Source organism: Rhinatrema bivittatum, chromosome 4 (assembly GCF_901001135.1).
Source record: "Rhinatrema bivittatum chromosome 4, aRhiBiv1.1, whole genome shotgun sequence".
Lineage (NCBI taxonomy): Eukaryota > Metazoa > Chordata > Amphibia > Gymnophiona > Rhinatrematidae > Rhinatrema > Rhinatrema bivittatum.
The window spans coordinates 238,443,335-238,466,803 of record NC_042618.1 but is presented as its reverse complement, the minus strand read 5'-3'; the positions used below and the strand labels follow the sequence as shown (position 1 = coordinate 238,466,803).

The following is a 23,469-nucleotide window of genomic DNA, read 5'->3' as shown; positions in this document are numbered from 1 at the left end:
AGAAAACCAGTTTTTTCTGCTTTTCTGTACTAGTTTTAGTAGTGCTCAGCAATTAACGCCTGCTCCGGGCAAGCGTTAATTTCTGATTGCTAAAATGTGCGTCCTAGACGCACATTTTTTTTTTTTTTTTGCATAGGGAGTGAATAGCTAAAAGCCTCATTCACATGCATTTGCATGTGATGAGCGCTATTAGTTTCACTCCGCGTTGGACGTGCATTGTAGAGGCGCTAATCCCCCTTATTGTAGTTCCCTGAAAAGCAGATTTCTCTGGTTTCAACAGCACTGCACTCACGTCTCTGTCTTAACGACGTCCAACTGCAGCGCACTGTATTGCATCGGCCCCTATGATCATGACATGAAGCTCCAAGGGGTAGATTCAGGAACGACAGGAAATAATTTTTCACAAAAAGGGTGGTGGATGCATGGAATGCCTTCCTAGAAAAGGTAGAGAACTCAAGAACAGTAATGGAATTCAAGAGGGAATGGGATAAACACAGAGGATCTCTAATGGCTAGAAGAAACAGGTAAATTGTGGTAACATTTCTGCATGCAAGTAACTTGCATGGAGCAGCAGTTGTAACTCTTAAACACCTTGCTGGGCAGATTAGATGGAGCATTTTGGTTACATTTACCCAGTTTTTTTCACTTTTTCCTATAGTGACTGAGAATTGATTTAGGAAATTAAGTAGCTATAACCTTAAAATATTTGAGCAGATGTATCACGGACAAGTGGACAGATCTGGGTTTTACCAAATCCTTTTATAATTGATAGGACATTTGACAGATTTTGAGCAGTCGGTCTTTGACTTGTAATCTCTTCATAGCTTTGCCTGTGCAGTCACTGACCTTTTCCTTTAGATTTCATTACCTGTGTTTGATTTTACTTGTGTTGCAGAAGAGCCACTCGGGCTGAAAGGGTCGTTCTGAGTTTGAAATCCAATAGATCGAGTTATGCGTATGCAGCAATAAAGAAAGAGACAAATAAAACAAAGAGAACCGTTGCATTTTATTCACAGTGACGAGTCCTGCGGTTCTGCCAGCAAGAAGCCAGGCTGTGAAACGGAGGAGCCGAAGGAAGCCGACCCACAGCGGGGCCAGGAATGCAGGTTTAACCCCTTGACGTTTAAAAACAAGCAGGCGGAACTGCAGGAAGAGCAGGCAGCGGGGTGCTTCGCCCTGGTGCAGAAGGCCAGCCTTCACCACACGGCATCCCCGGTGAGAGTGCAGCGCAGCAAAGGGACTACCACGTGCTCCCATGCGGCTGCCTCCGATTATGAGATTTCTCTTGACTTAAAGAACAAACAGGTACACCTTCAGCAACCTCAGGATCTGGTAGAGGTCAGATTGGGGGGGGGGGGGGCGGGTTTCAAGGGGGGGTGTCCATACCAATAGCGATGTAAATAGAGTAAGAAAAGCACATGTATTGTCTGAGGATGGGCCATGCAGTGGGTGAGAAAAAGAACTGAGACGGTGATTACATTTCTAACAAATGTCTCTAATAGTGCAGCTATCCATGCCGGCTCAATTCCAGCTTTATACATAAACACTTTCAATGGGTTTTTTAAGACTATCTCCCAGGCCCTGTTCCCTGAAAAGCAGATTTCTCTGGTTTCAACAGCACTGCACTCACGTCTCTGTCTTAACGTTACGCATAAATAACTAACAGTACCCTGCTCCCCATTCTCCAAAGCTCCTGCCTGATTTTGGAGCACAGTTCAGTCTCATTTAAGTACCATGCTCTACACCAGGGGTGCTCAAACCAGTCCCATGGGCCCCCCAAGCCAGACAGGTTTTCAGAATATCCCTAATGAATATGCATGAGATTTATTTGCATGTACTACCTCCTGTGTAGCAAATATTTCTCATTCTTATTCATTAGGAATATCTTGAAAACCCAACTGGCTGAGAGGGCCCATAGGACCGGTTTGAGCACCCCTGCTCTACACGAGAGGTGGCCAACTACAGACCTGAAGAGCCACAGAGAGGCCTAGTTTTCAAGATATCCATAATGCTTATGCATAAAATATATTTGCATAGAGACTGTGCATGCAAATCCATCTCATGCATTCATTGTGAGTATCCTGAAAACCAGATCTATTTGTGGCGCTTAAGGACTGGAAACGGCCAACCCTGCTCTATCCCCCAAGAAAGGCTTGCATCTTTCCAGACATGGTTCTCAATGGAAACACAGAAAGTCAATGGTTAAACCTCTTTTCCTCCTGCCCTCCCCGCAAGGTATTTACAGGGCATTTGAGGACTTTGCCAGTGCTGCGGCTCCACTATGGTGTGAACTAGAAAGATTAAAATAAAAGTTTTCATCAAGAGTTGACCTTAGAAGATTCATTACTGGTGATCAATGAAGCAATGCAGTTATAAATAGGCCTCCCCCACCCTTAATTTCATGAGAAATTGTTACAACTAGGCTGGCATGCCCTAAAAAAAAAATACCCATTCACCTAAAGGTAGTAAATAAAAATAATTTTATTCATGGCTATCCAAGACAATAAGCTAGGCTCAAATTTTAAAGTACTGCTGCCATCCGATATAACATATGAATGTCCCAGCATCTATCCTAGTCTCAGGTGTAATCTGTCCAGAATGTCCACTGTTCATATTTAACAAAAATATCATGCTGCCTAGTGGCAATTTGAAGTATTGGTCATTCTTAAACTTTCAAAAAATAAAAAAAAATCATTAATTTATCTTCACAATTTTTTCCTAAAAACTGAAACTCATTATCTAATCATTTATTAACCTATGGAAGATTTTATCTTACAGGCCAAAAAAGGGAGTGCTGACCCATTTCCTTGTGCTACTTATTTATCCTGGTTTTGAGCACCTTAGTCTGTACCGGGCATGGTAACAGACTAAGGGCATTTGAAGAGCTGGGCAGGGTATTAGTTTGAGATCATTGTTAAAAATGGAAGGCTCAGATTCACTCTATTAAAACACAAGGGGTCACTAGCTAGCATTCCCACTCAATAATTCACTGGTCACTTATAAGGCACGTGTCTGGTGCTCGTGAACAAAATAGATAAGTTAGCCATTGGCTGACACATCAACCAGCTAAAAGGATTGAGATCTCTGGCACAGTGCAGTGTATGGTGCTTTCTGGATTCATATGTTATTTTGTTTGTAGTGAGAGAAATATCGGCAAGTTACTGTCAGGAACCCATGACATTAATTTGCTGTTTTGGTGTAATTAATTTAATTCACTCTTCTGCTTAAAATAATTTCTAATGTGTCATGAAAATCTTTAACTATCTTAGAGTGGAAGAAAAAGAGTGTGTCTCCAATCCATGTTCATTTGGTTTTGGGTTTCTCTTCCTTCTTTATCCTCCACCCAACGTGTCTGAATTCATTTGCATGCAGGGAAAGGGCAATTCTCTGCAGGCTCATTCAGTATTGGATTTTTTTTCTCTGCTTCTCTAGCATAGCCAACCACTATTCTTTGTGAGCCATGCTCTCCTGTACTGAGAGGAGAAGGCAACTGCTGTTCTCAGCCCTTTCTGTGTTCTGTCATGCCCCAACTCTGACCTCAATGACCATCTGCTGAGATTGTTGAGGGATTTGGTTTTACAGCAAGTTCCTTTGTAATCCCAATAAGAGGGATCTCCTCTAGAATCTATTTTTCTCCAAGGACAAGCAGGATAGCAGTTCTCACACATGGGTGACATCATCAGATGGAGACTGGCCTGGAATTTTGATCTCAAAGATTCTAGAGCTTTCAAACATGCCCTACTAAACATGTGTAGCTGTAGTTATTACCCGGACCCCTTGGCAGAGTCTCTCAATCTCTTTTTTTCCAAGGAGCCGTGTTGTCATGGTATTCAGTTTTGCCCTCTCCTCACAATTTTTGTTCTGATTTTTTTTCTGGAACTGCAGATGTTTTTCTTTTTCTTTTCCTTATGGTAGTTGTATTTTTTATTTTATTTTTTGTCTTCCTTTCAACTTTCTGCCAGCTGCAGGGCGGGGCTTAGTCAATGTGCAGCCTGGCTGAGTCAAATTCTTTAATAAATAAATACTGCATCTGCAGTTTAGTTTCTGTGTCCTCTCCTTGCTCTGTCTATTTTTGGTTCCTTTGTCTGGTGCTGACAGGGCCAACTGTATGCAGTTTGTGAGTGATTTGTGTAGGCCAATGAGCATGGGGACTCGCTTGAGTTCTACCCGGGTAGGAGTTCCATGTCATTTCACCAATCGATTGGCATAGACAGAGGAGTGGATAGTGAAGGAATTGAGGACTGCACCATCCCTGTGTGTGGGGGGAAGATCTCATCCTCCCCACATTCTAAGGAACAAGTCTGCAGTGGCAGGAGCCTTGGATCATGTAGCCTTTCCTCCTGCTTGCCAGTGATGGCAGTGAAGTCTGCTTGTGAGAGAGGATGAGTAGGAGCCTGGGCAAACAGTGTTGCTCATGCTGCACCTTTGGTGCCATGCCCGGTAACAGTTGTCCATGCACACCTGTGCCAGCACATCGATAGTCTGATGTGTTGTTGTCAGGACCATGTCAGAGACCAGGTCTACAGTTGAGCACCATGGTCACCCTTGACACCATCGAGGTGCTGGGGAGCCCTCTATGGCATTGAGGTGTGTGACCATCCGCGATGCTGTTAAGAGCCATTGACCAAGGGCACCATCGAGCACTGTGCAAGTTGTCAAGTGCCCTGGCTGGGGGTGGGATCCCTTCTGTGGTGTAGGCATCAGTGGGTGCCATAGCTGCCATTGTGCGCTATGGGCTCTTGATGGACTAGAGAAACGGCATCGATCCAAGTGTCATCGAGCACCATGAGCTTCAATATGGTGGAGTAGTGGCACCAACTTTGAGCATCATGGTCTGGACCATGTCAGGGACCAGGGCTTACATCGAGCACCATGGTCATCCTTGATGCCATCAGAGCCACCCTCAATGCCATTGAGTGCCTTTAAGGGCATCGGGTGTATTTTCCAGTGATTCCGTTTGTGGCTGCTCAAAAAAATGTCAAACTGGGATCATCATAGATCACCTAGTCATCCTTGTGGCCAATTACTGCTGGGGCATGGGGGTCCTGAGAGCCCTCAAGAATTGCTGACAGGGTTTTCATCATTGACACAAGGCACCTGGAGCACCGAGGCAACCAGAGTGCACCATGCCCTGGGGCCCTTGAGGCTATCAAGCATTGGGGGTGCCGATAACCTCCTTTGTGATATCTAGATGGGACATCAAGGGATATTGAAATGTTCCAAGGAGGGCATATAGGCTGCCGGGTGTTGTGGGCACTGATGCGCTCAGGTACCTGGAGCCGCCATACAGCATCAAAGGCACTGGGGTTGTGAGGCATTGGAAGCCCCATGGGGCTTTGAGCACCATCAGTGCTGCCAAGCATTGAAATTTCTGTCAAGGCTAGTAGCAGCCATGGGCACTGGCATGGATGCCATCGAGCCTGCAGTCAAGAGGAACCATTGAGGACGCTGGCTGTCATAAATTCCTTTGGGTACCAATGTGGCATGCCGGTGCTCTGGGACACTAGAGGCATAGATACAAGGAGGGTAATGTTGGGAGTCTTTCCCTCCCACAGAAGAGGGGTATGTCTTTCGACCCTTTCCATGTTCATTTACATTGAATCCCCTTGGGGGGAAGCCTCTGGGGCTCCATCCCTTGCAGGTCATTCACCAAACTGGAGTCTCTATTCTTTTGAATCAATGCATCTCCTTGCAGACCAAAGGGAACAGCAGTGTTGGTCATTGGACCATTCTTGATGGTGGCCACCTGCAGCTGATTTGATCACTTATAAACCTCAGCAATCAACGACAGTAACCCATTCTCCCCTGGAGAGTAGAAAGGTTTTTTGAGATAGGGAGGCCCTGATTCCCATTGCTTTCCTGTCCCTTGCAAAGGGGAGATACAAGTGGGGTTCCAGAAGTGACCCTTATGGGTTCCCCCTGGGACACTGGGTTGTCCACCCCTACAAGAGATGGTCCTTGTTCTCCATTTTCCAAATAAGGGATTTAATTTCCTCTGAATGGTCTCTCTGTTCCCTGCAGAATCCAGGAGCAAGATGGGCATTTGCACTTTTTCCTAGGCCATCCTAAGGTGCAGCAGGTCTATTTCATGGAGGAGCTATTCCTGATTCGATCTCCCCATTGCTCCAGTGGTCTCCTCTTCTGAGCAACTCCCCGGCAAAGATTAGGGGTCTCTCCCGTGCAGGAGTCACTCTTTTAATACTTGCTCAGCACAATGTGCGTTTTTCGCAGATGACTGCTTTTGCCAGTCATTCTCACATGTGAGACCCTACCTCAGTGAGGAGGGTTCTGGTCCATTTGCATCCCAATTGGCTGCGTGAGTTAGGGTTTGAGGGACCCTGCAACAGATGTGCTACACTTTTGTTGCGGTGGCTTGCACGCTACAAGTCTCCCTTTTAAGATAATCCTGTTAACAGACAGGGGGGTCCTGATTCATGTGACCATTGTTTCACTTACTGAACCGCTTGATTCCTGGGGGAAAGTATTTATAATAATGGCCTTGGATATTGATACTTATTGACTCCAGTTTGGTGAATGACCTGCAAGGGATGGAGCCCCAGAGGCTTCCCCCCAAGGGGATTCAATGTAAATGAACATGGAAAGGGTCGAAAGACATACCCCTCTTCTGTGGGAGGGAAAGACTCCCAACATTACCCTCCTTGTATCTATGCCTCTAGTGTCCCAGAGCACCGGCATGCCACATTGGTACCCAGGTTGTTGGGCAATCTGTTCCAAGAACAGACCAATCCTGCCCTGGTACCCTTTCGGTTGCCAGGTCAATGAAGAAATTCTGTTTCTACAGGGGTTTGCACTTGTGGTATCCCTGCTTTCTGCCTCTTGGTGGATTTATTCCCCAGGAGGTTCAGTCTCAGTTTCAGCTGGTCCTATCAGGCTGAGAGGTCTACCTCAGGAGATAACTATCTACTGGAGTTGTTTGCTTGGGATTGATAAATATAGCCTAGTGGCTTTTGCTTATCTTTGCAGCCCCGGGGTCTGCCTCCTTGCATTCTTTGCTCCTTCCAACTTCTGGTCAGAATGTTGGGGGGGGGGGGGGGGAGAAAAACTGCGGCACTATCTGCAGGGTTCGGTACATCACCTTTTCCCTGTTTTTTCATCAAGTTCTGGCAAGTACTGGCTTTAGCTTTTCATACTTCACTGGATTGACCAAAGTGCCTCCTGGCTCACCTGAGCTATCCTGTGGATGGGATGGATAGGCCTACCCTTGATAGGGTGGAGCATGGGTGAACTTCAGGCCCAGTTTAACTCCTTGTTCTGGGATTTGGGTTAGTGATCCCATGTCAGGGATTGTCTTTCATCCCCTGACAATCTTGACATCTGACCTGTCTGGTACTTTGGCAGGTAGGGTCTGCCATAGACTCTGCCATTGTTGCAGCTTTTTCTTCCAAGTGTTACTTGGGTTTTCTGCCTATTGTGCCTATCAGCCAACCATTGGGTGCACCTCTGCAAATGTAGTCTGTCCTTCAGATGCTTGTGGACTTCAGTTTCTTTCTGAGAGGTTTTCTGACCCCAGTTGGTTTTTTCGATGGACTTGTGACATTGAAGGAAACTGAACGGGCTTCGTCCAGGAGTTCTTCTCTTGGTTGTTTTTCTAGGCCTTTTCCTGTATACAGAGGATTTAGACCTACTTTGCTTGTTAGGGTTCACTGAGCCAAAACTCTGAAAGTAATATTTCTGTGAGGCAAAATATGCTTGTCACACCCCTGCCTTAGGCGCCTCTGCTACACATTGAGGTTTTGTGTCTCAGTCTGTCCTAAGATTTCTTTTTGTAGAATCCAACTCTTTTCCCACCTGGACCTGTTTTAGGGTCATCTGCTTCACAGGCAAAAGGGAGAAAGGTGGTGCTTTCAGCACTGTGGGGTTCCCTGCTTTGTCTAGCACAGGCAGCCTATAGCTTGGTAATCACCCAGGTGTGAGGACGCCATCCTACATGTCCTTGAAGAAAGCAGAGTTGTTTACCTGTAACAGGTTTTCTCCGAGGACAGCAGGATGCCAGTCCTCAATAAACCTACCTGCCTCCCTTGGGAGTTGGTTTCTCCATGTATTAGCTATACCATGGACCGAGGGAGTCTGCCTAGGGGGCAGGATGATAACTACAGCTGCACATGCTAGGTGGGGCATGTTTGAAAGCTTTAAGATCTTTGAGATCAAAGTTCTGTACCGGACTCCATCCGATGATGTCACTCATGTGTGAGGACTGGCATCCTGTTGTCCTCAGAGAACACCTTTTATAGGTAAGCAACTCTGCTTTATCTTAGATTTTAGTACTAGAAGCTGAGTTGAGATTACAAAATTAATTTAATTAGTGACCAGTTGAATACTTGATCCTATTCTGGTGAAGTGAGAGTGGACGGAAGCTTTCTGAGAGATCTGAATCTGATGGAATGCAATCCATTTCTTGCTCTCATCCTGTTCTTTACATGTGCTAATTTCAACCATCTTTCCATGCATCCTGTCTGTTTTGTACTTTGTTTAATTATATGTTCAAACCTGTGAGAGTTGGAGTAGTTTATGCAAATTTCATTCAGATTTGCCAACACTTCTGCTTTAGGAGGGAACTGTCTTCTTTAGCCTCACAAGTTAGAAAATTCTACCTTTCATCTCCTAAAGATGCTCGTATTCTAATTAATGTCAAAAGTAGCTTACATCTCCCTGCTTTTTTATTTTCAACCCTCCCTCTCAGGATTGTTCAGATGTTAGAATGAATTCTTATTTGCTGTTTAGAGAGCATTATTTTGGAAATGATAGGTTCTTTGTAATCTACCCATGTTGTCTAACTGCTGAACTCTTGTCTAAGAAACTCCAAGCAAGCACAAAGTGCTTTTGATTTCCTGTTTCAGCAAATGCTATACCATAAGTTCATTAATTAGGAATTTAAACATGGGTTTTGAAAAGTACTGGACTGAAAAGTGAAACAGTGAGCCTGTGGCTAATACAAATCTTTAGAGATATCAATATAGCAGATCTAAGCTATAAAAGTGAGCAAATAAACCTCTGACTATTAGGAAGGTGCTGTTATTTGAAATGATGACAAAATTCCCTAGACAGAAAATGGAATTAAACTAATTTCGTTTTTCTGTAGTTTTGTTTCCAACCAACCCCCCCCCCACTTAACCCCTTCCATTCTTTTTTTTTTAATTTTCTATTTATAGATTTTACAAAAATTCACAAAACAATAATGTTTGGAAATTTGACATGAACCACAATATCGGAATATACAGGTTAACTACTATATAGAAGCCTCATTACAATAGGAATACATTTTTTATCTCCCTCTATGCTATACATGTCTCTGTACTAAGAAATGTGAGAGGGAAGATGTGATTAGGAGCAGAATACATAAAGATACTATATTAACATTAATACAAATGCTTAGGAGTTAACCATTGCACATTAAGTCTATACCAATTTCCCTCAACTAATTAGAATGAGAGTTCAAGTAGGTACGTAGATTATCTGGCTCTTTAAACAAATATCTAGAATTATCATGAATTATGAAACACTGACATGGAAAGCCAAGCAGATATTTTGCCCCCCCTATCTTGGACCTCCCTTCTCATCTCCAGAAATTTCCTCCTTTTTATTTGTGTTAACTTAGTAATATCAGGAAAATTCTTAATAGGATGTCCGTAAAACTTTTGTTCTCGGTTCCGAAAGAACAATTTAAGGATAGGATGAGATCTCTCTCCATTGCTGTATCCAGCTGTACAAATAAAGTAGCTCTTTCTTCAACTTCTAAGTCACTGGATTTTTCCAAGATAGTCGTCAAGTCAAAGGAGGCCTCCATCTTTTCCTTCTGATCACTTAATCCTTTCTCTTTAACTTTATCTGACTGTGGTAGATAATACAACTTAATAATTTATGGTAAATCCTTTTCTTCCAATTTCAATATTTTAAGGAAATAACATTTAAGCAATCGCATTTTAGGAAAATTCAATAGTCTTATATTGTTCCTCCTTATATAAGTTTCCAAGTTCTCCATTTTAACCATTTGAAAATTCTCTGATTTTATTAAATTCCCCTGAATCTTCTCCATTTCAGTAACTTTAGTTTCCAGACTAAGAGTTAGTGATTCATTTTTTTCCACTCTTTTCTCTAAGAATTGATTTTTTTCAATACTTTCTTTTACAGTCACTGTCAAAGAGGCTATAGCATTCTCCATAGATAAAATTGCTTTTAAAATCTCCTCTAAGGTTTCTTTGAAAGGGATAGATTGGGGGGGTTCCACATACCACTTGAATGTGATCTTCTCCTCTCGTTCCTGGCTTTAGGGGGTAGGATCCTTCCCCGGCTCGCTGCGTCTCTTCAGCTGGCAACTCCCTGGAGCCCAATATCACAGGGCTCTCCGAGGATATTGTGAATACCTCGCCACCTCTCTGGGGTTCCTTTAACTGAATGGCCGATTTTCCTTCTAGCAGAGCAGAAATATCTAGGGGGGATTCCACTTTCCTAAGCGGGGCTTCAGGCATTGTTGGTGTGCCGGGGCTCAAAGATGTTTCAATGGCCTGGAGGCACAATGGCTGCTCCACACTGATGCCTCCAATGGCCCCTCCTCCTGGCAGTGTTTGCAACAGTCCAGCAAAGGCTTCTTCGATCCGAGGTTACCGAATTAACTGGATCGGAGTTGAGGTAACTTCCTTAATTTTGGCTTTTCGTTTAGTATGTGGCATTATGCCACAGAAAGGAAGAAAATATTTCCAGGAAATAGAGAAAACACCAAAAGGAGAATTGAAAACCTCGGAGCTCAGCGTTTGCTGCTCACTCCTCGGCGGCCATCTTCCCTCCTTAACCCCTTCCATTCTTGACCTCCATCCCTCCCACCCCCTCAGGAACCCTTTGTTTATCTAACTCTAGTCACAGAGATCAAGGGGCAGGAGTGATCCCCAGTTTCTCCTGCCCTTCTGATGCTATATGCTAAAATGGTACCAGCTGACCAGTACTTCAGAATGGTGCTGGGTGTCATTTTGGAGTATGGCACTGGAGGAGCAGGAGCAGCTAGGGATCATTCCTGTCCTCTTTGGACCCCAGACTTGGGTAAGATAGAGTGTGGTACCAAAGGAATGGAAGGTATGGAGGGCAACCCCAGGGGAAGGGACATTTTTAAAAGCTTAGGAGCTGAGTTTAATTGGCAGGGGTATGGGACTGGCTATTAGCTTTTAGTGTGCTCTATTTGCAAATAACATGCACTCAAATATATTATAATGTGTGCTGCTTACAAATAGTGTTGTTAAAAATTGAAATTGCCCCTAAGAAAAAAAAATGAGAAAAAGTTCAATGTGCTCACCTTACTGACTAGATTAGTGATTTGGTGGATGGAGAATGCTTGTACCAGGCAGGTCTATATTTATTGCAGTACAGCAGCATTTCCTTTCCCTTTCCTGGAGATACCCTTTTTCAGGATTGCTACAATGAATATGTATGAGATAGATTTGCATTCCTTGGGTCCCAAGGTATGCAAATCTATCTCATGTATATTCATTATGGATACCCTGAAAACTCGACTGGTTAGGGGTTCCTCCAGGAGAGGATTGGGAAACACTGCATTAGAGAATTACTTAGCACTGTGTAGAGTTGGGAGGCAGTGGTATTCACTTCCAATTCTTGAGGGCCACAAATAGGTCAGGTTTTCAGACTATCCCTATTGAATATGGATCAGATAGATTTGCATATAAATCTATCTCATGCATATTCATTAGGAAACCTGACCCTTTTGCTGCAATGCAGATGAGCCTATTTAGGATGTATTTGGAACCTAGACCCAAGACTTTGTCCATTAGAAATAAAAGGGTTACTCACAGATATCAGAACCCTTCATATTGCATAGAAAATATGCTGGAGGCACCAGATGAAGAGTAGCTTTGCCTGCAGTAATCCTGCTGTCATTAAATAAGTTAAACATCATTTATTGGTTTCTATCCTTGGAAACAATTTCTCTCTTCCATATCCTACATCCTGTACTTCTCTCCATTCTCTCTATTGTATTCCTTGCAAGTTGTGGTATCTTTTAATAGACCAACATAAGAATAATTCAAGAGACCTACCTGCTCTCAAAAATTAATGTACAACTGCATCTAGGAATGATTCTTATATCGGTCCAGTAAATGGTACCACTAACTGTAAAGACTACTGTTTTCTCCAGGACCAATGTGGCTACTAGAGTCTCTCTATGATTCATGGGTTAAGCCTCAAATTCAGCACAAGCTAGTGGTCAAGCTTCTTAGCAAAGGTCAGAGAAAGGGTAAAACTAATGGGAATGAGAGAGAAAATGCTGAAGACGAAGACGAGAGATTCAGGAGTTTGTCTCACACTTTTCCCAGCAGAGCATCTACCATGACCATTGTGAGTCTTATGCAATGCCAGATTTTTACATCTCTCTCATATCCACTAGTAAAAATACAGAAAAGTTGTATTTACTGTTTGCATTTAGCCAGGGCTGATGCTACCTCTTTTGCTGCCCGGTCAAACAATTCTCATTCTGCCCCCCTCCCCCCCAATCACAGATTCTAATGGAGCCCTTCATGGGCTTCTCTTTTTCACCAACAATAAATTTATGAGTGTCTGAACACTGACTATAGTTGTGTTGGGGTTAGAGTAAGGTTGCCAGATTTCTGGTGGATGAACCTGGGATACACGCTCACGGTAGTGCCAGCAGTGATCAAGCAGTTCATTTGCGGGTGAGAGGACTGTTGCCTAGATTATCTCTATGAAAAATTGTAGCAATCTACTCTCAAAATATGCCTAAAAGCACACTCTAAGTTTGGTCAATGCAAAACATTTCAAACTTCAAAAAGTCTCAGGGCTGGTAGGTAATATGTCATGTACACAAGAGAATTCATATGCATCAGAAAAAAATATTAAATCAGGCATCAAAATGCAGCCATTATCAACATTTAAATTCTGTGTGAATGTTGAGGTCAGAGTCTTTGAACTGGGTCCCATGATATTTTAAATTGATGTTATTAATATTCTCTATAAGATAATAAAATGCTTTCCAATCTTTGCTGTCTCTGGCTTTAATTTTCTGCTCAGCGTCTCTCTTTTTTAAATGCTTTGTACTTGTTTATGTTATTTTTTTGTTCTCTTTCTTTGGTGTTCTTTTTCTTTTCTGTTTAAGTTCTCTCCTTTCCTTCTCTTTTCCTTCAAAGTGAATATTTTAATATTTTCTCTTCCTTCTCTTTCTGTTCTCTTCTGCTTTTCTCTTCCTCCTTTTCTCCTCTTCAGATTCTTTCTGTCTGCTTGCCTTTTCCAATTCCTCCCCCTTTCCTTCTTTTTCATATGCTCTCTCCTCCATTCCTCTCCCCACATTATCTTCCTGGATCCTCTACCCATCAAATCCAAAGTCCTCTCTCTATCAGCCCCATCCCTGGTCCTCTGTCCTCCCACCCCCCACCATCATGGATCCTTTCTCCCTCTCCTTCTAATCAATAACCAGTCTCCCCCTCTCCCTGTATCCTTATTCCTCTCTCCTACACATTCCCCCTTGGCCAGAGTACGTTCTCCCTCAGTCTTGAGTTCTCCCTATAACTTGTCCTCCATCTCCAGTCTTAAGTCTTAAGAACTTAAGTGCAATGTTGGGTCAGACCAAGGTCCATCGAGTGCAGCATCCTGTCTCTGATAGTGGTCTGTCTGGATCACAAGAACCCAGCAGGTCTCCAGTAGTTGATCTATTTCTTGTATCTCACTCCCAGGGATAAGCACTGGCTTTCCCAAGTCTACCTGGCTAATAACTGTTTATGAACTTTTCCTTCAGTAATTTGTCCAATCCTTTTTTGAACCCCTTCATGATAATTGCCTTGACCACATCCTCTGGAAACAAATTCCATAGTTTAATTATGTGCTTAGTGAAAAAATACTTCCTAGAATTTGTTTAAATCTGCTGGTTGCTAGTTTCATGGAATGTCCTCAGTCTTAGTATTGTTTGAAAAGGTAAATAACTATTCCCTATTTATCCATTCTACCCCTCTCATGATTTTATGAATCTCAATCATATCCCTTCTCAGTCATCTCTTTTCCAAACAAAAGAGCCCTAATCTGTTTAGCCTTTCTCCATAAGGGAGTTTTTTCATCCGCTTAATCATTTTTGTCACCCTTCTCTGTACCTTTTCTATGTCTGCTATGTCTTTTTTGAGATGGGGCAACCAGAACTGCACACAATTCTCAGGATGCAGCTGCACCATGGATACTATACAAAGGCATTATGATATTCCCAGTTTTGTTCTCTTTTCCTTTCCAAATAATTCCTTTGTCTTTTTTACTGCTGCCAAAACAGTGCGGAAGATTTTATGGTATTGTCTACAAGGTCCTTTTCCTGGGTGGTGATTCCTAACATGGAACCCAGCATCATATAGTTGGGATTATTTTGCCCTATGTGCATTACTTTGCACTTGTCCATATTAAATTGCATTTCTCATTTAGATGTCCAGTCTCCTAGTCTCACAAATAATGGAGATAAGGCATACACTCAAAAATAATGCAATGCAAAAAGACGGAGCATGGAACAAATTAAATAGTCCTTACAAACTTCTTGAGAAAAAGTCTATCTTAATAATATATGAATGCTCCACAACTTCATTGCAGATAATGAATTTAAAAAAGGTTGGTGTTCCCTGACACGGTCACCATGTAACACACTCCTGCATATGAAAAGAAAAAACGTGCTATTAAGCTTTGTAAATGGTATTTCGTTGTTCCTCCCGATGCAGCCTGTGGGGCGAAACACTGTGACCATGTCGGGGGACACTAACCTTTTTAAAATTAATTATCTGCACTGAAGCTGTGGAGTATTCATATATTAAAAAAGATAGGCTTTTTCTCAAGAAGTATAGAAATATATAGAAACATATATAGAAATATCGGCCGAAGAAGACCAATAGGCCCATCCAGTCTGCCCTGCAAGCTTTCATACTTATTTTCTCATACTTATCTGTTACTCTGACCACTGAGTTTAAGGCCCTTATTGGTAACTTTTTTATTCTAATTTCCTTCCACCCCCGCCATTGATGCAGAGAACAGTGTTGGAGCTGCATAAAGTGAAGTATAAGGCTTAATGTTTGAGAGTAAAAAACGTCATATCGAGCAAGTTACCCCAATGTTTGTATACTCATACTGCTCAGATCAATGCCTTGTTAGATGTTGTCTGGATGTAAATCTTATTTCTTCATTCCCCCCTTGCCATTGAAGCAGTGAGCTGCGCTGTATATGCTTTCCAAGTAAAGTAACATGCTTAATTTGTTAGGGGTAGTAACCGCCGCAATAAGCAAGCTACTCCTGCGCTTATTTGTTTACCCAGACTGTGCAATTCTGTCCTTGCTGGTTGTTGTCTGAATGTAAATCCTCTTTTCTTCATTCCCCCCTGCTGTTGAAGCAGTGAGCTGCTTATGTAAGGACTATTTGATTTGTTCCACATTCCGTCTTTTTGCATTGCAGTCTCCTGGTCTCACAAGGTCCTTCAGCAGTTCTTCTCAATCCTCTGCTGTTTTAACAACTCAAATCAATTTTGTGTCGTCTACAAATTTGCTCACCTCATTCGTTGTTCCTTTCTTCAGATCATTTATTAGTATCCTAAACAATATGGTTCCCAATACAGACCTCTGGGGCACTCCATTTGTCTCCATTTGGAAAACTCATCATTTAGTCCTATCCTGTGTTTCCTGTCTTTTATCCAGTTACCAATTCATAATAGGCACTGCCTCTGATCCCATGACCTCCCAATTTCCTGAGAAGTCTTTCATAAGAAAATTTGTTAAATGCCTTCTGAAAATCCTAAAACTCTATATCAACTGCTCACTTTCATCTGCATGTTTATTTACACCTTTAAAAAAATCTAGTAAATTGGCAAGGCAAGACTTCCCTTTGCAAAAACCATGTTGACTCTTCCCTAGTAAATCATATCTATGTGGTCAGTAACTTTGGTTTTAAGAATAGCTTCTACTGTTTTGCCTGGCACTGATGTCAGACTCACTGGTCTATAGTTTCCTGAATCACTTCTGGAGACCTTACTAAAAACTGGTGTCACATTGGCCACCTTCCAGGTACTATGGCTGTTTTAAATGATAGGTTGCAAATCACCTGTCATGGCTGGAGGTCCAGCTAGGGCTGGGAAATTCCTATAGGTGCAGTACAGGACTTCTGGCAGGGCAGAGCAAGTTCTTCTGCCTGAACTAGCCACCTCCCATGCAGGTTGAGCATTTGGTCCTGGTAGCTGGCAGGACTTAGCTGGAACATGGCACAGACTGGTACTGAGTACAGACAGGAGCTGGATACAGGCAGGGCTGGAGGCAAGGCTGGTACTGAGGGCAGGCAAGAGCTGGACACAGGCAGGAATGAAGACCAGACTGGAACCAAGGGCAAGGCTGGGGTTGGATATAAGGCCTAAGAAAGGAGACAATGCAGGGACTGTAGACAGGCAAACAAGGACTGGACTGGAAACAGGGAGTGGACTGGATAAGACAAGACTAGACAAGGACTGGACAAGGACAGGACTAGAACAAGCTATTAATTGCATCAGTAGCATGGGATCTTTTTAGTGTTTGGGTAATTGCCAGGTGGCCTGGTATGGCCTCTGTTGGAAACAGGATGCTGGGCTTGATGGATCCAGCATGGCAATTTCTTATGTTCTTAACATAAACAGGAAGGCTCAAACTTGGCACAAGGCTAGGCTAGGCAAAGCCTAGAAGGCCTGAATTCAGCAAGACAAGACAGGGAGGCCCAGGAGGCCACTGAGTGAGGTATGAAGTCCTGGAAGGCTGCAGAACAAGACAGGGAGGCCTGGAAGGCCACAGAACCATGTGATGAGGCCTGAAAGGCTACAGAGCAAGGCAGGAAGGCTGGGAAGGCCACAAGGCAAGGCAGGAGGCCAAGGAAGGTCACAAGGCAGGAAAGTAGGTCAAGGAGCCAAGGTGACTTGAAGATGTAATAAGATATTAGACAGGTTGGGTAAAGTAAGGCTGGAGTTGATGCCTCAAGGGATCAACAAAGAGGGGACTAGAGCAGCTGTGAGCGAGGTACATTGATGACCTATGCGGGAGGAGGGGGGGGGGGGGGGAAGGGGGCTGTGTAGTAGGCAGAACTGTGACATCACCAGAAACAAATCTGCAGTTTCTATTTGAATTTCTTCAGAACTCTGGGGTGAATACCATACAGTCCTGGTGATTTATTATTCTTTAGCCTGTCAATCTGATTTTATTTATTTGTTTAGGAGTTTTAAATATTGTCATTCGAAAAGATATAAAATAAAATAAATAAATACATTATCAGTTTACATTTATTACATTCTCCAGTTTTACATTGATTTTGTTTAGTTGCTTAGAGTCATCACCATCAAAAAATATTTCCAGTGTGTATACGACCCAACATCCTTCTCAGTATAGACAAAAGCAAAGAATTAATTTAATTTTTCTGCAATTTCCTTTTCCTCCTTGACCTCCCTTTTAGTTCTTGGTCATCTAGCAGTCTTCACAAGCTTTTTGCTTCAAATGTATTTGAAAAAGTTGTATTTTTTTACTTGCTTTCACCTTTATGGCCACATTCTTTTCAAATTCTATTTTAGCCTGCTTAATTACTTTTTTACATCTAACTTGCCAGTGCTTAATCTCTTCCCTATTTTCCTTATTTGGTTCTGATTTCAATGTTGTGAATGATGCCTTTTTGGTTTTAATTGCCTCTTTCACCTCACTGTTAAACCATGCAGGCACTCATTTGGTTTTCCTTCAAAGTTTTTTAATGCATGGAATACCATTTGTCTGTGCCACTCCCCTAGAACTTGGCCCTCTATTTCTCTCTTTCCTTCCTTCCTGGGTGCTTTTTTCCTCTCTTTAATCCCCATGTCCTCTTTTCTGCTGTCCAAGTTCAATCTTCGCTCTCCTTAATCTTTGGAATACTCATCCCACATTCCCTCTCCTTGACCCCTAGAATGATCTTCCCACACCTCCTTTCCAACTAGTCCTGGATTTGTCAATAGGCACCCATTAGGCCTGTGTCTAGGGTGGCAAACATTTAGGGGCAGAAGGCTGGCTAAGATGTTCTGCCTTCCACCTCTGCTGGATCTCATTCAGCAAAGAGCAGCCCTCTGCTACCCTGTAACAAACCCCTTACAGGAGGTGGGAGGTGGGGGTGGGAGTGGGTTTGAAAGTATCAAACGTGCCAAGGGGCGGCAAAATCCTACATCTGTCCCTGTTTCTAATCTCAGAAAGCTCTCCTCACATCTCCCTTGCACCCCTGGAAGGCTCTCCCCATATCCCCATCTCACCTCTAAAAGGATCTCCCCACAAACTCCTCCTTCCCCTGGAAGCTTTCCCCACATTCCTCCCACCCAAAGCTCTCACACATCCCCTTCCCCAGTTCCCCCTGATCTTTTCTGCCCTGCAATCCCCAGTGCAGCCTGCCTGCCTCCCAGTCCTCCTTGCTCAGCAGAAGGAGTGATGCTTAACCCAGTGTCAACTTCCTGCGCTAGGTGGGTCCGGTCTGGTGGATTACACAGATCTTGTGCCTTATAATTGTGAAACTGGACCCTCACAGCACAGGAAGTTGATTCTGGGTTAAGTGCCATTCCAGAGAGGGGTGCAGCGGGGAGTGAAGAGATAAGCCAAGCCATGATCTGTACCGCTTGAACTCAATGGGCAGTCTCAGCTGCTCCCTTTTAGCTGCTGCCCTGTGCAAGGGTGCAGTGGGTCACGCCAGCCCTGTACTTAGCAGTTGCATTGCACTTCCAAATTGCATGGCGTTTATCTTTAAGAGGAGGCCAAAGAATCTCCAACCTCCTCCTTCTTGCCTACAAACAATTCTTTTACTCCACTGTGCATTGGGGTTGCCAATTTCAAACATTCCTCAGCAGCAAAGCAGGCAAATAATTGTTTCCTAAAATAACTTTCCCTCTTTCTTTGGTATTTCTGCGGGATTGTTCCATTGGGAAGAGCAGTTACAAGTAGGAGATTACTTGTGATTCCAAATTTTTTTTTTTTTTTTATTATTATTATTATTACAATAAGACCAATCACGCTTGCCCTTTCTCTCAAATAAAAAGAAAATGTTGTATTCAGGCAGTCAGCATGAGGGCGATAATATGAGACTCCATTATTGATTTCTAGCTGTTTTTCACTTTTTGTAGAGGGCAGTGATGTGGCAAGAGCATGGAATCATTAAAGCTGCACTCAAGAACTTTTGTTGAGTTTTTAGCTGCATAACTGATGCCAAGTGTGATGGGAACAATGTGCCTTCCTTGAAGTCCTCCTTGTGCACGTCCATAAATGTGAGCAAGCAAGGCTCTTTCCCAGCCTGTGATCATTTGAAGTAAAGAGTTTGGAAGCTACCATCATGGTCCCATTAGCAACACTGGGCTCCTCCTAAAGGAAATTTGACATATCCTCTTTGTGGTATTACCGACTTTAAGAGAATGCAGATACTGGTCAATTTCTGTAGTTTCTTGGAGGACTGTATTCTTTTTTTACAGGACAATCACTGTCATGAAGTCATGTCTATGACATGATGTGATTTCATGCTGTGTTTTCCTATAGATGTGAAACAGAAACAAAAACCTAAGCTGCACTGAAAACCTTGAATATAGCCTTTTAATTTATTTAATCAAATGACTGCATTTCAGAAATATTGGCAAGTCTGAACCCTTTGTTCTCGCTATACCATTTATTACTTCACTTTTTTTTTTGTCTGTGTCATTAATTGCCAGAGATCTCAATCAGGCAAGGCTTTATGAGCTAGGTTATCCTGGGCTTATAAACAAATAAATATATATATATAAAAGTCTGAAAATGGAATGTTTTTGCCAGTTAGGAAGCACTGAAGTCCACCAGACATTATCTGACAGATAAAATAAGTCTCTGATAAAGTATCAATTTAGCAGAACTAAAACAGAGTTCAAAATTATGTTTTCCAAAATTGTTTAAAATTTCTAAAAGCAATAATTACCTTGTCAATAGGCCCTCCAGCAAGACAATTGCTTATTACTGCCAGAGAGATTAGCACTTGATTATTTCATTTGCATTTCAAACAGATTTTAATTTTCTTTCGTGTATGCACTTTGTTGCCATCCAAAAGCAGAGATATACAAATCATCTCTCCCTAATCAGTGCATGTGTAGGTGCAAAAGAGCTTACACTGCTGAAATCTTAGTTTGCATAAGCATTGCTGGGTGAGGCTTCCGCTAGAGTCTCAACTGGCATTGATGGGGCTCAGGTGTCTAGACATTTAGGGGTAAATATTCAACCACTTAGGTGGGAACTTGTGGGTAAGATCAGGGGTTGCATGGGTAGAATGACCAAATTCGCATAAATGGAGTTTCAGCTGGCTAAAAGCAAACATTAGCTGCAATTATTAGATACATTCGATGGGTGCAATTGGTTGGGGGAAAACTACACATGTACATTTACTTTTTAAAAAGAACATTTGTACTTATTTATTTACATAACCACCCAATCATCCCACACACACTGTGGAGACAGTAAAAGATCAAGTTGTTTTGTGTGGGCTGAACAGTACGTGTGCATTTTGTTTGGTGGCTTATGGAAAAGCTATCCCTTATACTGTTGGAATGACCATAACTGGAATTATTGTGAAACATTTCACACTGTTTGAGTCCACCCTTAGCCACTGTAGAATATTTTTGTGAAGACGATTTGATAAGATTAGGTTCATGTCTTCCCCATTTGTTTTCATTTTTTCCTAATCCATGTTTAAGAATTTGGAAAATAGTCATCTATTAACTAATTTCATTTCTATGTTTCAGATTGAAATGCTAGAGCACAAATATGGAGGCCATCTAGTCTCTCGTAGGGCAGCCTGCACCATCCAGACAGCTTTCCGCCAATACCAACTCAGCAAAAACTTTGAAAAGATCCGGAATTCTCTTCTTGAGAGCCGTATGCCCAGGCGAATATCCCTGCGGAAAATACGTGTCCAGAACTCTGAAAGTTTTTCTACTGAGAAAGCCCTGATGGAGGGTTACAACTTTGTTGGCATTCCCTTGGTGAGGTCTCCTTCTTTGCCAGTCACTTTCAGTGGGGCACTCACAGAACTGGAGGACTCGTTTACAGAACAAGTCCAGTCTCTTGCCAAATCCATTGATGATGCCCTCAGCACATGGAGCTTGAAGACCATGTGTTCTCTCCAGGATGGAAGTTCCTACCAGATCCGCGAGACCTTTAGTGCCAGCTCAATGCAGCAGAATCCAGAGTTAAACAAAGCTGAGCTTCAAGATCAAGTTACTGAGGAAGGTCTGCAGGATGCCCTGCCCAAAAGCAGTAGTACCCTCATGATGGCTTTCAGAGATGTTACTGTTCAGATTGACAACAAGAATATCTCTGTTTCATCATCTACCTCTGTATCCATGGCAAACTGCCTTAGCAGTGCCCAAGCTATGCTCTCTCAGGATGCAAAACCTGTAGAAAACATAGTGGATGGAGATGAGAAGGACAAGGAATTTTCAAATAATTTGGAAGGGTTGCCTGAGACGAGAATCATTCAAAATAGTCACACTTTCACAGAAGTGAATGTTAACACCAATGGTTTGGCAGGAGGGCTGATGGAACAAGGACAGATGATGGTGCAGAAAATTCAGGTTGATGCCAATAATGAAGCAGGCCAGAGCAAAAGTGTGGAGTCAGAAACAGCAGACAACTCAGAGCAGCTGAGCAGCAGCAGTACCTCTACTTCGGCCAAATCAGCATCTGAGGTATCATCCAAGGAAGCCCTACAAGCCATGATTCTGAGCCTTCCAAGATACCACTGTGAGAACCCAGCTAGTTGCAAGTCCCCAACTCTCTCTACAGACACCATGAGGAAACGCCTGTACCGCATCGGCTTGAATCTCTTCAACATGTAAGTGACTGAAATTGTCTTTGAAATTCCCTGCTTTCTTCATTGATTTGCATGCATTCAACAGAGACACTTTAGTTACTGTCTGGTGTATGGTCAGAAAGAATAGGGAAAGAAATGCACCGTGGGTAGGTTACTGTTTGGTTGCTTAGAACTTCCCTTTGAATTAAAAGGTTTAACATTTCCAGAAGTAAGTTTTGAAATTAAAAAAAACATTATGCATAACAGGAATTAATGAAAACTAATGAAACCAGTCCATTTGTAAGCTTTTGTTAAGTTTGTAAAAAAATAATCTTTCAGTTAAAAAGAATGACCTGTCTTTAAAGCAAAGCCATTTCTAGAAAAAGTAGTTCAAAGGAAATAAAAGAAACAAAATGTTATGTTGAATGATAGAATTGATGAAAGAGGTACTTATTCACATAATCAACTATTTTAATATGCTTTACTCTGAGGTTCATAGCAGGATGTTATATGACTCTTCATATCATTTTCTTAGTAGCTCTTATGAAATATCGACCATGATCTCATCACCACATTTGGCGACATGGGTCTTCACTAAATTAAAGCAGTTATCATATTGTACCACCAGTCTCTAGTCTCTCAGAAGGGAGCTAAAAAAAGATGGTAACATTATTTGGTATTTGAATATGCGAAAATCAGCGCAAAATCCCTCCTCACCTTCCACCAAACTATAATGCGATCAGCTATGTGACATCTTGGCCCACTCTGACAGCACACTAACTCAGCTGTGCTCACTCATGTCAGTCAGCTGGTTCCATTGTTCATTGTTCATATCTGAAACAGATTGCTGGCTGCTAAACATTTCATTGGGGGCATTGTGATACGTATTAGCTTGATTACGGAAAGTGGTTGACTATATCTGTCATTGCATTCCTTGCACTGCACATGATTTCAATGCTGAGGTGTCAAAATAATTCACAATTCTTGATGCATTGAATTACACGCTAATAAAAGTGTTGTACCTCTGCAGCCAGTAGCTTCTTGGCAGACAGAAAGCAGAATGCATGATGGAATTCTAGGATTATGGCAGCATTGCTGCTAATTGAGAGCTTTGCTAGAGCTAGGACATTCACTGTCTTTTGCGGAAACTGAAACCAAGAACTGTTTTGGGAAAAGAGACTTGCTGAGCCCTTCAGCCTGCCATCCTCTGGTTTGCAAAACCTTAGTGATCGGTTGCGATGAATCAGAAGCCAATTTTATCCTCCTCCATTTAAAGTTCAACATTGCATATTCTACTGTATCTTTGACATCCCCAAACTGATTTTCATTCATATATTGTGAGCCCTTGCTGTTTGATTGAAGAAAGGAGAGATAGATCAGGGCCTATCCTGGTATAGCAGAATGCATGACGTTGATAGGATTTGCATAACTCTTCTGCTTTCTCCGAGCACCTCAGAGAACTAGTTTTGTAACACACTGTCAGAGCAGGAGATCATTTGTTCAGCTGCCTGCAACACTAGAATTGAGTTTTCTCCTAATATAATGCCAGTTGAGAGTGACTTATCTTTTTTGTGCACATTTTTTAATTGAATGAACATTTTTATTTTCTTTGACATTTTTTCTCATTTTCCTTACATTTCTTTCCTGCCCAGTTTGTGAAGGCAG

General features: G+C 42.4%; 1 protein-coding gene across 1 annotated transcript in view; it reads left to right on the top strand.

The window, feature by feature from the left end:
* IQSEC3 (IQ motif and Sec7 domain 3) overlaps positions 1 to 23,469 on the top strand; it is a 540,197-nt gene that overhangs the window by 351,314 nt on the left and 165,414 nt on the right. The window contains exons 6-7 of the mRNA XM_029597483.1: positions 993 to 1,305; positions 20,756 to 21,846. Coding sequence (XP_029453343.1) covers positions 993 to 1,305; positions 20,756 to 21,846 — 1,404 coding nt within the window. The remainder of the gene's footprint in view (positions 1 to 992; positions 1,306 to 20,755; positions 21,847 to 23,469) is intronic.